Here is a 16,836-nt window from a genome sequence, read left to right as displayed (position 1 = left end):
TTCAGCTTGACTTGACGATTTGACATAAGCTCTAGCTTACCTCTTCTAAGCTTGAAGCGGTTATGTTGTCAGTTGACATAACACTGGCAGCAAGAATACGCTCCGACTGCTTTTAATTTGACAAAGATAACAGAAATTCTTTCCATCTCAATTTAGGTGCCTACTTTTGTTTTAATACAACTATAAAGGTAAAATTAAAAAATTTAGAATTAAAGGTTTACTTAAGTTCAATCAAAGTGGTATAAAAGTGAAAATGAAATAATCTTTTTGAAAAGGTTGAGCGTCTATTAGTATAAGGCAGGTATGGTAACAACCTTTTGATGACAGACCAGAAGTAATGAATCGTGTCGGAATAAATTTACCTATCAAGCAACAAGCATAGTTTGGACAAACCCAGAAAGAAGTAGGACAATTAATTTGGCAAAAAGAGGTTACATATTCGGTACCAAGAATAAAGGAAATTGACACAAATATATGCGACCAAATATATGCGACCTTCAAACAGTTGCCCAGTAAATAACTACGTATGGCCCCAAATAAGACCTCTTATTTCATTGTGTAACATGCTATGGTCTCACGCCCTTATGAGGTAGTGATCAGTTTCACGTGCTATAAGCCCGACTGGTGCTTGGATAAAAGTAGAACTGGCTATGCAGGCATGCAAAGCCTTTACGACAAAATATGATTATATCATATAAGGAAACTGCATACCTCCCAAAATTTCATCACAAGATCTACCAGCACACTAAAGTTTGCGTTTGAAATGCTGCAAAACGAAGTTTGTCAAATTAAATAAGACCATTTATTGCAAGCCATGAGAAGCAAGCCATCTTTAGGAGTTGATGGACAATAAAAACCTAGCATTTACAAACCTCTCTAGAGCAATACTTTTAAGCTCATCCAACTCACTAATAGGTGGTACCCATATCTCAGTGAACCTATTGCGAAGAGCAGGAGACAACTCCTTCTTGCCAAAATCACCACCAGGATTCATTGTTGCAAGTAGAAAAAAGTCGGGATGAGCAGTTATTTTCTGGAGATCAGACCCTCCTTTCTCAGCCAAAGACTGCAGAAATACCAGATATACAATGACTGAGCAAATTAGCACTGTAAGGAAAAGGAAACGGATAATCAAAAGAAACTTGACCAGACTTAACAAGATAGATAAGAAAAGGTGGCATGTAATGAGGAAGCAAGAGAATCAAGCTGGGAACACAGGGCCGACACAAACCAGTAGCATAAGCTAGCTCTGTCATAAAAAATGTACAAGTCTAGAACATAAAAAAAACAGCATAGTAAACTGCATCAAAACAACAGCACCGGACCCTCCTAGAAATATGACAGATGATGCAAGATTTGATACAAATGCAGTAATATCTAATTTCAACCTATGAAGTATAAGACTTGACTTTAGCATTCTAATTTTGGATGGCAGTCGAATTCAAATGTAAATCATATGCGCATTATCGGTATAACCCATATAAGTTACCCACCAGTTTCCTTTCTGGCTCCAATACGCTGTTTAGTCTTTCAAGTACACTGTCATCAGCTAAAGAGATTTCATCCACAAGAAATAACTCTCCTTTCTTCATCGCTTCAACAAGAGGTCCATCTTGCCACATAAAAATGGTCTGCCATTTCTGATGCAGTTGAACCAAGTCCAGATTCAATTGTCCAATGTAGTCGACGTCTTGACTAGTTACATCAGGATGACAAACTAGACACTGCCTGTAACTACTTAAAATCACAGACAGCTTATGAAGAGTGGAAGAAGCTTGATTAATATCTGAAGAAATTATCTGCAGAGCATATATGTGACAAGAAACATCAGTGTCTAGATAATGAAAGAAAAGAATCTCTTCTCATACCAGAATATGGGATGGAAATAAACATACAGTATCTCCAGGATAGTTCACAATGGCCTTGGAATGCATCAACTTCTCGCAAAGGTGCATGAAATCTGTAGCAATTCTCGATCTTTCTCGTACAGGATAGAAACCCTGGTAAGGGTATCACAGTAAACAGCCATTGTCGTAAGATAAACATAGAAAGAATGAAATGAAATACATAAACAGTGACAATAAATCAGATGATAGAATCTACGACGACCAATAAACTCAAGTTTTGCAATCAAAGAAGAAACAGGGCAAGCAAGCTCACCCCAAGAAAATCAGATGTTTCTGTATATTGATGGCAATTCAAAATGTGCAATTTCGAACCCAAAATGATACTTAGCAGCTGGCAAACAGTAGTTTTCCCTCCCCCCGTTTCACCAACAAGGAGAACAGGCTCACGCAGCTTGTAACAACGCTCAACAAGAAAGTACAACCTCCACATACTTCTAGTCCAAACAATTCTGCAACAAAAAAGAGTTGAAGCTAACCACAGCCAAAAGAACTTCAAGATTAACTACTTTACAGAACATACTTATCCAGCTGTCCTGTGACTCCTGAATGTTTGCCGGACTCCAAGATCTTATCTCCGCCTCCTCCTTCCTGCACCCCAAAAAATTAGCACTCAGTGTATTCAAGCAATTTGGTAGCAATCAGTTTTCACATACTACCATGGGCGTATACAGAACCAAGTAAACTAGAAGGATCATTCTACATTTCTACTGTACCATATAAAAATCTTAGAACATTTAACCCTAATCAGAAAAAGGTGAAATATTAAACAAGTACTCCCTCTGTCCCAATTTATGTGGCACACTTTCCTTTAAGTCTGTCCCAAAAAGAATATCACCTTTCTATAACTAGAAACAACTTAACTTTAAAATTTTGCTTTCAATAAATGAAATGATTTACAACCACACAAATGTCTAAGGTGTGCTTTAGACCACAAATTTCAAAAGTCTTACTTTCTTTCTTAAACTTTGTGCCAAGTCAAACAGTGCCACATAAATTGGGACGGGGGGAGTATATAAGAGAGATGAAAGCAAATCTGACACACGTCAATTATCCTACCCGAGTCAAGGTACTAGTTTTGTTCCAGATAGTATCAGGTTGAAATCAATATAAATTATGAGATTGTCCCGGTAGGAAGGGTGCACAACACTGAGAAACTAGCAGCTCCGCAGAGGTGTTCAATTGCAAGATATTCCAATGATTTAGAGAGCTGATAAGAGACTCGAGGGATCATAGAAGATATATCTATAAAAAGGAGGCAAGGGAGGCTGACCAAGAGTACTCATTCATGCTTCACGACGTACAACTTGTCATTTATGAGTGCACCGGCAAGTGTTACTGAGAAGTTGGAAAAGTTCAGTGGAATTTCTATGAAACAGTAACGATGGAACAAGGAATTCCACTTCGTGAACTGAAAGGTGGTCACCTAACCCATCAGGAGAGTAAGGCTTAACGCGTGAGATTTAATGACGGTCAGCAACACACTCCTAGGGAAGTGGCTATGGAAGTCCAAGAATAAAGATCATGCACTTTAGAGAACCGTAATCGCGGAAAGATTTGTTATTGGGAATGGGGATGGAGGACGAGCAACGTCACCACACTCTCTGCATGTGGTCTGTGGAGAAGCAGCATGGAGAAACGGGAAGAGTTCGGCCGTTACTTCACTTACATGGCATGTAGTGGACACAAAATTAGTTTCTGTAGACATCAATGGTGCAGTGGTGACTCCATAAGTTTCAAATAACATGTGGACTTTCAAAACTCGAGCCAGAGAGAGGTAATCATTCACTAGGTCCATGAAGAACAAAACGGGAAAAGGATATGTAATTTAAGGTTTAGGAGTAACTTACGAGACCTAGGAGATGGAGGAATTACAAGGTCAAATGGGGCACTTGCTCTATAGACAGAATATTATCCTATCAGAACAGCACCTCCTTGAGATGGAAGGTGAAGGAGAGCGGCCACTTCTCCATGAAGTCCTATACTAGGTTAATCAAGGAGGAGATCGTTCTCCATATAAATCACTGTGGCTACTACTGATCATGTTGCTACAATTAAGTTCATCTTAGACCAGATGAGAAATAATAACTGCAAAAAATCTGAAAAGGCAAACTAGTAAGTTACTTGGTGCTTCATGTGCAAATGTTTGCGTACTGCAGACCAGCCAGCTTTGGTGGATAGTTCTAAATGTTTATAATATCAAATCAAATCCTGAACAACAGGGCACTTAGGAATGGGAGGAGAAATATAGCTTGGAATGTAACCCCCTTGGCACTCATGTCGTACTGTGGACACAAACAAATAGAAGGCCATCTGAAACGGTGGAATACGACTTTGAACAGATTATGACATGACATTTATCTTGATTAACTCGACTCCCATGCGCATATATGATTGTATGTTTTTTGTAGAGAACCATATTTTTATGCAGGCAACCTTTACATTTTAGTGAACTTACCGTTTACGGATGTCTTTTTCTCACAACTTCAGTAAATAATTACTTTATCCACACAAAAAAGCGAAAGGTCATTATGACATGTCTTTGATTTGAAACAAGTGACATAAGACAATCGAAGAATATGAGATCGACCTAATAAATAACTCAGATCCAACGATTCAACTGCATGCATAGTTCAGCAAAGTTCCCTTTGATCATGGTCTTAGTAGGTGATTAAAAAAAATGAGAATACGAAGTGTTATCAAATGCCAACTAAAATAAGAATAGACTCATGCGCGCTTAATGCAAGAGCTCCTTAACTACAATTTCTTCCCACCTAAGGTTGTCACCTGCTTCTGAAAAACAAAATTTGATCACGGAACGATGACCCCGCCACACCAATTTCCATCTAATCGAATACCATTTCTTTATTCATTCTTCTTCCCCGCCCCATCATAGCTTGTCCGCCTAGCAGCCTTATCTGCTCCCTGTCTCTCTCTCTCACCCACATAGATTCCATCTTTTACTCTTTCATGAAAAGTAATGAACTTCGAAACATCACCAGGAAGATACTGCATCGAGTATTGCTAGTAATTCAGGAAGAAAATAATACAGTCCCCCTAGATAGAATCATAGAAAGAAATAGAAGAGCCTTTGATGGAACAGAGAAGGATTTTGTTCATTCGTAGTAAACCATATCATCCTGTAAGGTTTTCTTTTTTCTTTTTCTTTTTTTTTTTTTTGGGGGGTTTGGGGAAGGGGGGAGGGGAATACTGTATAAGGGTGGATTTTGTGCCCAAATCGTATTTAATCGATAAAAATAAAAAAAAAGGAATGCAGCCCAAAAAAACCAACAACAGGCTTGCTCTTTTTTTGAGAAAGGTAGCATTTGTATATATCATCCGCACAAAGGGTGTGCTGACACTTGCTCTTGAACATTTAAAAAGTCAGTATCAAGCAAAAACTGATTTCATTATGAGAATATTCTGCAATATCTTTTGAAGAAGTCAAGGGAGGTAAAACTGAAAACTCCATTAAATTAGAGAATCCCCTAGCATTAATAACAACCATAAGAGTTAAAAACTTATTATTATGTACTTTGCAGCATTAGTAGTGAGAGGAAAAAGAGATAAAACCTGCTTGTACATGTCATCCTCAGCAAGTCTAACCCGCAACTGCTGGTCCAAAACTGCCTGGACAACTTTTTTCTCATCATTATCTCGCAGTCTGTCAGCCATCAAATAATAACCGTCACGAGCTAGGTCTTCGTAGGACTTCCCAAATTCCCTGAAACGATTAGCCCACCGGAACAGATCGCGTGGAGTAATGAAACCATGTTTTCCAGCAAAAATTTTAGTACTCTGCCTATGCAATTGCAGTTCCTTCATGACAGCAATCATTTTCCTAGCATAGCTTTCTGGGATTTTACACCTATTGGTCAATATTGTGCTCAACTCATCTTCTGGAATTTCATCGACATGGATCTCCACAAAACGGTTGCGAAATGCTCGTGAAAGCATTTTGCGACCACCATATAAGGTAGGTGGATTCTGAGTGGCAAACAGCATGAAGTTTGGGTGTGCTCGGACAGTTTCACACAACTCAGGGACAAAAAGCTCTCTATTATCATCTAGCAACCTGTTCAAAGCTTCTAACACATCCGATGGGGCAAGGTTCAGCTCATCTAGAACTATCCAATGACCACTTCGAACCGCCTTAACAAGTGCTCCCTCATGAAAGACAAGCTTCCCATTTGCATCAGTAACATAGGAACCCAGGTACTCCTGCAGATCAGTGTGTTCATGGTTATTGATCCTCACAAACTCATGACCAGTAATCGCAGCAAGATACTGGACAAGGCTCGTCTTTCCACTAGATGTTGGCCCCTGAAGTAGAACTGGGTATCTTCCAACAAATATGGCACGCGCCAGGTTCCTAATATGCTCCTTGACACTCTTAGTCAAAACATAGCTCTCCACCAAATCATCAGACCCTGAATTTCCTCTATTTAATAAGTAAGCATCAAAGGAGATCTGTGGAGGTATTTTGCCCTCTAATAAATATTTAGCAATCAATTGGTTCATTAATTTTGCACTTGATTCATCTAATGCAATCAGGAAAAACATACAAAAACCATCATAAAGGGCTTTTGGAAGTCCAAAAGTTCTCTTTGCTTTTTTTGTGTATTCTAGCGCACGGTAAAGAGACCTTAAACTATACTGGGGCTTCTGGTTAGCACCATCCTGCAACTTATCATCAGATTGCTTCTTGGCTGCTTTATAGAACTGCACAATTTTACTGACCAATTCTCTATTTGAATGATCCGAATCAATAAACTGACTAATAAACAAAGAAAGGTCTTCATCATCCAACAACTCATCAACAAAATATTCTGTAAATCTGCTCCTTAACGAAATGGGCAAGTCTCTCTTCCCAGCATCAGTTGCAGGATTCATGCAGGCAAATATGCGGAAGTTCGAGTGTCTATTTACATAATCAACATCACCCCTTTCAGTCAAACATAAAGATCCAGTCTCCTCTTCAAGAACACCGATAACTCGCTGCAAGGTCTCCGGAGGAGCCAAGTTCACCTCATCAAGCAGTATCCACTCACCATTCTTAAGTGCAGAAATAAAAGCTCCTTCTACAAAAGAAAATATCATTCCACCACAAGCACCAATCTGCATACGCGCTTTATCTAGTTTCAGGGAAAAGGTTTCCCAAGCCTTTATCAGTTCATCAGCCAAAGGTCTCTTCCGCTTTGTACCGGACCCAGATCTTCCTATTTCAATCATCTTTCGGACACCTTTCTGAAATACGCTTAATAACATCTTCCAATTCTTTTCAGAAACAAACTTCCTTAAACGTACAAGATAATCTCCGTTCTCCTGAAACAATAAAATGTTATATTGCTTAAGCTGAACGAAACAACATTTACAAAAGTAAAATCTCGAGAATTACCTTGGAAGAAAATGTAGTAGTAAATAGGTTCTCAAACTCCTTGTAAAGGGGTATACAGATGAACTGAGCATCTATTGGTTTGAATCCACCCAACAAGTCTGCTATATCACTTTGCTGACTCAAATTCTGCAACATAATATAAATCAGTCAGTGAGACTGTTAAATGCAAATTCAAATCTTCTTGTTCATAGATCTTTCCCGAACATACCAGGACTGTAAGTTTTTGACCAAGTCTCGACGCAAGACTCTGCACAAGAGTGGTTTTCCCTGTACCAGTCTCACCCACTAAAAGAACTGGCTCATTATACTTGACAGAGCAAGCTATTCTCTCAAGAACGTGGATTAAATTACGAATCTCAACGAAACGCTTCTTCTCTTCCCAGGTCTATAACAATCAGAAGGAACTTCAGAAAGGAACAAAAGAAAATATCATGCTTTATCAAAAACGAACAAAAAAAGTTCAGAGTTCATTCACTCACAGCCCTTTGGTTACGCTTAAGTAGAACCCTCCCAATACGTAAATCAGATGCCAGTTCCTGCAGAGACATTGCAAATAAGAAAACGAAGCTGCTATAGATATGAAAATATCACATTACAAAATAACAAATACCTGAATAACAGGCCTATTAATGGGGTATAAAGTCTCCACGGCTCCTACTGACCATATTTTAGCTATCTCTTTCATTACAGCCAACCGTTTTTCAGCAGTTGAAAAGGCAGCAAAGATATCTACAGCCTACAGAGTCAAATCATCCACCTGTTAGCATAACTGAAATATTTGGCAAGGAAAGATGAAATGAGCATCAGTTATCATGTTAGACCTCCTTATATATGTTTTCACGTGCATAAGCTGAAAGACCATCTCCGTCAAAATGAAAACCTAAACCTGCAATTCTCTTGCACCATTTGAGAAGATCTCTGCAAATGAAACGCAAGGTTATAGCCAATAATATTCTACAAATTCAGATGAGGGATCGTGACAAAGCTTACCTTAGTGAAAACCTTCCATGAGAACTTAAAAAGGCACCAGTTCCAAAATGACATCCTACTAGCTCATTAACTCTATCAAACGTTCCTGCAAGATGCGGCCAAAGAATTAAATAGACATTGTAGAGGTAGACAACCTATCAAGAACAACTAGATCTATTATACCAATAAGCACTGCTGCCAGAGACTCCAATTCTGGATACCACTTGTTCACAATCTTCAGCAAGTCCTGATGAGTTGAAGGTGCAATCGTTACTCTCCGCCAAAGTGCACTAACAGAACTCTTACCTATTAAAGAACAATGCCACTTTCAACTTCTAATGGAGAGTAACCCAAAAATAATGAGAAAAGGGCAAAATAAATAAAAAGATATACATTTTGCAATAAAATGAAGTCTTATCGACACCAATACATTAACAGCAAAACATTAGTATTGGTACCATGGCAAACGGTCATTAGAGACTATCTTTAACAGGAGCTACAAAAAAAAGTTGACGAATTCTAAGGACAAGCGCTTGTAGTTGTCATATATCAGAATCTTGTCACTTCTAAATTCGGAGCTAGCTTCACTCACGGTCTGAGAATGCTAGCCAACAATTGGAAAAAGACTCACAATTGTTGGAGAAGACCAGACCACCCAAAGACACAAGTGACTGACACAGTGGTGAAGGTATTTTTGGAAAGAGCTTTGAGAACTTCGAGGTCCCAAACTTACTTCTAATTAAAGTTAATCACAGTGCGAACATGTAGAAAGAAAGTCGACCAGAACTTTTGAGAGGCACTCAAGCAGCAAAAGAAGTTCAACTATCAATAATCAGGAAACAAAAGAAGAACTGCAAATACAGAATCTATTTCTCAGCAAGCATCGAAACCATGAGCACGTGCTGATTTTTACAAATAGGCTGAGGAAAGATTGGGGTAACGACAGACTCCAAATACTAGCAACTAGGAAAAAATCAGACAAGTATGAGAAGAATGTTATTTTTTTGTTAGGTACATAGAATAGGGATAAGTAAACCAAAATTTATAAGTCATGATACCAACCTTCCATAAATATATCTATCTTAGTGCTTGTCATCGTGGAAAATAGCCGAAAACCTTCATGCACGCGGATTCCCTGCAGTGGTTCATACGTGTTGGCGTTCTTTCATCATCAGAATAATATGCACAAGAAGCAATATAGCATTTCACCAATCAACTTGTGAATGCTAGGATGCAACGGCCAATTAGAACATGAAGGCCAAAAAAAGGGCCTAGCCTTTTGAACAACGAATAGTGGCGGCAAACAGCAACATCATCTGTTTAACTAACTAAACAGGCAAGATATAACAACAACATACCCAGTGTAATCGCACAAGTGGGATATGGGGAGGGTTGTGTGTACGCAGCCTTACCCCTACATTGTGAAGGTAGAGAGGTTGTTCCGATAGACCCTCAGCTCAAGTAAAGCGTATCAAAATCAGTAAGAAAAGGAAATACAGCAGTGGAGGGGCCATATAGAAATTAATGGAGAAAAGAACAGTAGCAACAACAAATAATACAATAATTGAAGCAAAGGGAACAACAGGTAATAAATAAAATGGAAGAATAGAATAGTAAGACAATAATAGTAGTAATACTGGTAAGGGAACCTACCGACTACCCTTCTATCCTAATTCTCGACCTCCATACCCTCCTATCTAGGGACATGTCCCCGGTAAACAGGCAAGATACAGAAGAATGAAATGGACACACTGTCTGTTAACATCCTTTTTTTTCTGAGATTTGTCAAGAAATGGAATATGAATAATGATGGCTAAAGCTACTGAATATATTCCTTATGGGAAAGATATAGTTTAGAAAATCACAACTTGTCCAATGAATGGGAGGTTGGGAAGAAAAATAATATCACCTCCATTCAAAAGTAAAGACTAAAGAATATTCTGACTCATCTTCCCTACTTCAATCATCAAAGTGGACACTCAATATCACTATCAAATTGATTTAAACGCGCATAAACATGCATAAGAATAATGTTATTAAGTAATACATATTAGCACTCCATATGAATGGTTGAAAATTACAAACCAAAAAAAAAAAAAAAAACAACAAATTAACTTGAAATAAAACAGATGTTTCCAAGAAGCTAGTTGAAGAGCTATACGAAACTGCACAAAAAGAAAGAGTAGGCCACCACTTACCTCATGATATGCTTTTTAACGGATTGTAAAGTCAGAGAGTCAAGATATACGAACATAAACTATCAAGCTAATTAGCAAATTCAGACAAAGCAGCATGCAGTCAAAAGCATCAAAGGATAACCATGATAACACTAAATCTTCTAGAACAGATAAAGGTAATATTCCAAAATACCTCTCCATGCCCAGTGAAGAATGAAGTTGCGCCTTCTAACAGAGGCAATAAGATGCATTGAACATCAGGAGGTGCTTTATCAACATCCTCAAAGACAACCCAGAATCCATTGGAAACAGCCTGCACGTCATAATAATCCTCACTCCATGACAAGGTAGGAATAATGAAATACCTATTGATTTCTCAAACGAGTAAGAAACCTGGGTAAGTGAACCAGGCTGCCATCTGAATTCACCAGGTTGCTCCGTACAGACATAAGTGCCAACTAACATCTTACCATCAACTTGCTCATCCATGTGAAGGAATAAAACTTGTATTTTTGAAAAAAAATCAAGAAGAAAACAGCAGACACAGTCAGAACGAACAAAGAGCTTTTTCAAAGCACCATAAGCAAAAGCGTAGTTAGCAGTTTATGCAAGTAGATGACTACAGACAATCATACTCGCATGTTGTACCAGTACACATTCAAACTTGAGAATCAAATGTGTATCCAACTTACAATTTTCAAAAGTTTATGACAATGCATAAATCAATTCCAAATCTAGAAATGTCAACTGAAACTTGAATATCCAGTGATGGTACCACATTCAGCTTGTGAAAGATATATTGAGTCTTTTGCAATATATGTTTAAGAATATAAAAACAACTCTGTTCCTCAAATTGTGCCATATCAACAGACTGGACCAACAAAGATCCACGAACATATAGAAAGCGAATGACGAGATGAAGAAAACCTACTCAAGGGTCATACGGTACTAAATTTAGCTACCCTATCAGATGCCTCCTCAGTACAGTTTGACTAATTTTGACTTCATGAACAGAAGCTTATACTACATTTAGCTACATTAAGGCCACGTTTGATTTCTTTTTAAGATTAAGATATTTGAATCTTAATTTATATTTTCGAAGACTTTTGGACATAGATGCCATTTGCATATACAACAACAACATACCCAGTGTAATCCCACAAGTGGGGTCCGGGAGGGTAGTGTATACGCGGACCTTACCCCTACCTTGCGGAGGTAGAGAGGTTGTTTATGATATGCCCTCGGCTCAAATAAAGAAAAAGAAAGCATTTCAAAGCAGTTTCGGAAATGAAATATTATTTGTAAATCAATATATGTTATACAATTTTGACCTGTGTTTCAACTTCAATTTTGAAATAGAGAACTTGAAGCATGAATTACTGGTTCACTCACAAACATTTTTTTGATGACTGTTCACTCAAACATTTGATGAAGCACACTCTAAAAGTTACTAGCAATGTTCGTGGTCAACGGTAGCGGGGGGAGTAGCTGCCAGGGGTGCTGATGGTGCAATAATGGCCAGAGCTGATGACTATGCAGTGGTGATTGGTAGCGGTAGCTAGCAGCAAAGGTGATTGCTGGTGGAGGTCGGGAAGTGGAGGCTGGCAATGAGGTGTCAGAAAATGTTTAACTTGTTCCTCATCGGTCATCCAGGGTTTCTGAAGGTACTTAAACGGAATTAGGCTACTCAAGTCTCAAGGTTATGGCTCTTTCACAAGGTACCGCAGAGAAATTTTGGTGCGCCGATTTGCACGATCGCTTTCTCTCTTCGTGTTCTATCCCTTTGGTTTCTCCCTCTGAACTCAAACAATGGAGCTGCAACCAACAACCCCACCCCACATATATGTATATTCAACTCATCGAGCCATCTTAATTGCTAGAGGCCCCTCATTAGGCTAATGAGCATAATTCATCTCCTTTTACTCCAGGCTCACTCATATTGACCTATCTCTCTGTACTTCAAAAAAAGACACAGAAATGCGAAGAAGAAAAAGTTCAAATCCAAGTGCAAGTCCCACAAGTGTGTTATACGCAAGGAAGGCCGTTAGAAAATGTTACACTTGTTTTTCATCAATTGTGCAAGGGTTTTCAAAGGAATTTAAATAATCTTGGGCTACTCTGACCCATCTCCTTAACGTTTAGCATCAGATTGGTGGTGGTGGCGAGTGATGGTAATGGATCACTGGAGGTGGAGGTGATTGGTGGGGGTGGTTGTGTGGTGGTGCCTGGTTGATTAATGTTGTCGGTTATATGGTGATCGTGACAGGGGGTGGGTGTGGCTAGCAGCAAACGGAGATGATCAATGGTGGGGGTTGTTGCCAGTGGGATGAGCTGCGAAAGCTGGAGGTGCAGGTGGAGGTTCATAAAGCAGTGGTTAAAGCACATCTTCCCATGAAACTTTAACTGAAAGTCTTAATGATTTTAAGACACATATAAGATCGGATGGATCAGACTTGTTCAGAAAAATAAGTGTAGTTGTGAAATTAAAAGATGCACAATGCATTTACAAGGTTGAGATCCGAATGACTCGGATTCGAAGCTCAATAAAGTGAAACAAACGGTCACTTAAGGAATAAAATAAATTTAATTACTAAAATGCATGCTGCCATTTTTTATTTAATTCTTTTGGAAGACTCAAATTAACCACATTAAATGAGGGAAAAGAATACATGAGACTTTTTTCCATAGATATCAACATCTGAAATGAACAATAACACGAACTTTAACCTTTTTCAAAAACTTCATGACTAGTTTTTGTCTTTTTTACTTGTTACATCCCTCTGGTCTTGAAGTCGAGTACATTAACTTTACAAGCTCAACCAAACATCCACAGCCAACAATCAAGCAACAAAAAATATTTCCATTATCTAAAAGATATACATATGCTATTGATGATTGATTTCACAAGGAGCAGCTAACAATACCTCGAGCCCCATGAAGTTCTGCTAACTTTGAAATCAATGCAGTTTTTCCTGCACCGGCAGGGCCATACAAAAGAACTGGCCACCTCTGACTAAAAGCCAGGAACACCATCTCATAGCTCTTCCGCATAGCAGAAGTCAAGATGAAAGGTTTCCCACAATCCCTGCATGTTTTTAAAAGATCAATGTTAAATGCTATTTATGGAACAAAGCAGCAGCGTGGACAAAAAAATCCAGAAAGTTACAGGTCTATGATAAAAGGATCTCAAGGACCCCAATGATAGAAAGGATCTCAAGGACCCCACTTTGTAATTGACCCACTTCCGAACTATCCCCAATTGCTGAATCACCAACGTAAATGCCAACTTTTAAACGCATACAGCCCAATTACAAGCAAATTATAACAGAGATTGCTACTATTAGGTCTGCTCTTACCATGTCACCTTCTTGTCCCCCTTTAACAGCCCATTCTCCAAAATGGTTGAGGAGGATGGAACTAAAGAATCAAAGGATGAAGATTGTAATGAACGACATCTGTTCAATCCCATGCTTCCACCAGCTAAGTCACGATTATTTTTATGTGAGGATTCAAGATACCAGGCTGCTTTCTCCAGTGCTACATCCTGGCAATATTCTTCCCAGCTGTGGATTTGAAAGATCAATTCAAACGTGAGAAGACGTGTGAGAAGTTTCAGATCCAAATTTTAATAATCAGATGAAATGCCGCATATCATACTACTCAAATCTCGGCATGGAAGAATAGCATGAATCCAGAAAGAAGGAAAAACTACTCGTGAAGTCGAAATATTATTCATATCACAAAACTAGAGCATTAACCAAGAAACTAGCAGGCATCGGGTATCAAATATCTAACTCCAATTCCAGTAGCCTTTTCAAACAAAGGATCTGCTGTGACTTACATCAAGCAGTTGAGAACATTTACTCAATGAATTAGAATGCAATAACTTACCGCAGTAAAGAGGAACACGCTTCTTGAGAACAGAGATTGAATTTTGCTATAGCTCGGTCATTTAGCTTCAAAAGTATTGACAGTATTCTTATCCCACACCATATTATGTCACACGTACTTCTATTTGGTTCTTCATCTTTACCCAAATAGTAATCATGAAACTGACTTATATTGTCCAAAAGGCAAGACCAGTCCCACATCGTGGCGAAAACTTCAGGCTCTGCTAGAAGGAGACGATGTGAAACTCGTACTGCATTCAGCAAACCAGCTCCATCCTAATAAGAGAGTAGTTAGGTAGCTTATAAAATTTGCTATGCTAAATTGGGTTAAAATAATACTTGTACCCAAAAATAGAGAAGAAAGCCACAGAAAATAAGGAAATTTTGAATCCAAATGGAGAAATAATTACCACATAGTTAGGACTAACAGCAACTTATCATCATAAACTTGCATAAGAAAACAAGCTAATAATAATTAAGGTACTCAATTTAACAATGTGTAAACAATGTAAAGCTCAAAAGACAACTAGCAGCCATCCTAATCTAGATATACAAAATCTTGAGCGCTTAGTATATAGACCCTAGGTGAGTTTTCAGCATGTATTTGCCACACATATACCTCATTACCAGCAAGGGTTGCCAAAATACTTTCATAGATGAGAAAATTTTGAAGCAAAAAGTGACTATTAAAACAAACAAGCTCCAGCGCTATTATGGTTGCACCATAATATTTCTGAACGAAGGAGTTAATGCAAATACCTATTGATGATAGCCCGCTCCCACAAAGAAAGTCCAATCCTATGCTAACGAACTTAAAGAACTCAAAGTGGTACCTCACACCACTTCAGAGTGGTCCCTCATTGGGCAAATCCCAATGCTCTAGCCTAATAACCTCAAAAACTAGCTCATGAGGTGAGGGCGAACTTGGGACACCTAAAAACCCTTGCACACCCAGAATCTGATACGTGGACAATATAACATAGGGGCTCAAACATTCTGTAATCAAGATTATGATTGGGCCTAGCTCTATTATTTTCTTCTTTTTATGTTATTTTACAGAACACAATCTTCGATGCTCAGATCATGTAAAGAGACAACAAACCATCCCAAAACCAAAGTGGGCTACTTGACTGCTTAAAATGCAACAAGAAAAGAAATTAGGCGAGTGAGAAACGCTTTTTTTTTTTTTAATGAGGCAAGTGAGAAACACTCACTTGCTTCATATAAAATTTAAAATATTTATCATACAAGGACAAATTCAAATAAACCTAAGGGGAACAAGAAAAAAGCACTAGAAAAAAACAAGCCCATTCACAACACCCACCCACCACTGTAAATACCTACGAACTTTAGGAAAGGACATAGAAGCCACAAGTCCACAACCAAGACAATAATATCTCCTTACTTCAGAAAGGGCCATACTGATGGAACAAAAGCTACTGCCTTCGTCCAAATTATGCGGCACACTTTTCTTTTTAGTGTGTCCTAAGAAGAATGACATCTTTCTATATTTAGAACAATTAAATTTAAAATTAATAAAATTATTTAACTTGTCAAAAAATCATTTAATTAATAAATTATTTACCTTATCAGAAAAATAATTTAACTTAAAGATTCTCATTTTACCCTTAATAATGAGATAATGAGATTATTATAGCCCTACCCCACGCAAATGTCTTTGACTTGTTTTAGACCATAAGTTTCAAAAGTCCTTACTTTCTTAAACTCTGAGGCCATATAAACTGGGACGGTGGGAGTGAGGAAGTATTATTTTATTCATTCGTCACCCACCTATGAATTATTCTCACGCTTCTAGTAAGAAATTGGAGCTTTTCCTCCTTTTCTTATCTGTTTCTTTTGCAACTCATACACTGCATCAAGTGCTACTGACACAACTAGCACATACTCCATATCATACACAAGCCAAATTTGAAGTCTTTATTAACCCAACAACTCATATAAGTCCATAATTACTGGATACAACAAATAATACTCATAATCCAGGTCATGCCACACTCCTCTTATCAATTAAATTTGGTTTATATCAAAATTTTGTAAAATCAAGAAACACCATAGACATCTTGGTCATCATTCTCAAGTTAGAATTCACTGATATCCTCAAAGCTCAGGAGCAATCAACATCTACAGTCTTGGTACAAGTATAGTGTTTTCTGAATGTAACGACCAAGCAGTCGCATTGGAGTAAGGAGAAAACTAAGGAGAGGGATGGTGTCAAAAATTAGCTTTTAATGACAAGACAGAAGAAGACAAATTCAGAATGAGAATTACAGAGAAAATTATGGAGCAAAAGTTTTATATTAATAAAGAAAATACCAGACCAACTGCCTCCATAACTGATTTTCTCTGTCTAAACCTTTCGAATGGAGGGGGAGCAAACTCAAAATAACCCAAGACAGACCTGCACCAAGGGAAACACTTGTTACTGTAACAATTGAGACAGAAATGCATAAGCAATTCATAGGTATACAATATTATCC

General features: G+C 38.2%; 1 protein-coding gene across 3 annotated transcripts in view; it reads right to left on the bottom strand.

The window, feature by feature from the left end:
* LOC132033810 (midasin) overlaps positions 1 to 16,836 on the bottom strand; it is a 48,732-nt gene that overhangs the window by 29,500 nt on the left and 2,396 nt on the right. For all 3 annotated transcript variants that reach the window (XM_059423902.1, XM_059423903.1, XM_059423904.1), the window contains exons 3-23: positions 16,673 to 16,757; positions 14,340 to 14,614; positions 13,805 to 14,011; positions 13,373 to 13,533; positions 10,842 to 10,951; positions 10,642 to 10,761; positions 9,334 to 9,406; positions 8,455 to 8,577; positions 8,293 to 8,377; positions 8,124 to 8,220; positions 7,913 to 8,038; positions 7,782 to 7,838; positions 7,511 to 7,687; positions 7,303 to 7,428; positions 5,478 to 7,229; positions 2,428 to 2,495; positions 2,161 to 2,356; positions 1,896 to 2,000; positions 1,494 to 1,799; positions 873 to 1,066; positions 712 to 766 (exon numbers count right to left, since the gene is read on the bottom strand). In XM_059423902.1, coding sequence (XP_059279885.1) covers positions 712 to 766; positions 873 to 1,066; positions 1,494 to 1,799; positions 1,896 to 2,000; positions 2,161 to 2,356; positions 2,428 to 2,495; positions 5,478 to 7,229; positions 7,303 to 7,428; positions 7,511 to 7,687; positions 7,782 to 7,838; positions 7,913 to 8,038; positions 8,124 to 8,220; positions 8,293 to 8,377; positions 8,455 to 8,577; positions 9,334 to 9,406; positions 10,642 to 10,761; positions 10,842 to 10,951; positions 13,373 to 13,533; positions 13,805 to 14,011; positions 14,340 to 14,614; positions 16,673 to 16,757 — 4,498 coding nt within the window. The remainder of the gene's footprint in view (positions 1 to 711; positions 767 to 872; positions 1,067 to 1,493; positions 1,800 to 1,895; positions 2,001 to 2,160; positions 2,357 to 2,427; positions 2,496 to 5,477; positions 7,230 to 7,302; positions 7,429 to 7,510; positions 7,688 to 7,781; positions 7,839 to 7,912; positions 8,039 to 8,123; positions 8,221 to 8,292; positions 8,378 to 8,454; positions 8,578 to 9,333; positions 9,407 to 10,641; positions 10,762 to 10,841; positions 10,952 to 13,372; positions 13,534 to 13,804; positions 14,012 to 14,339; positions 14,615 to 16,672; positions 16,758 to 16,836) is intronic.

This window comes from Lycium ferocissimum, chromosome 10 (genome assembly GCF_029784015.1).
Source record: "Lycium ferocissimum isolate CSIRO_LF1 chromosome 10, AGI_CSIRO_Lferr_CH_V1, whole genome shotgun sequence".
Classification (NCBI taxonomy): Eukaryota; Viridiplantae; Streptophyta; class Magnoliopsida; order Solanales; family Solanaceae; genus Lycium; species Lycium ferocissimum.
This window is presented reverse-complemented; position numbering and strand designations above follow the sequence as displayed.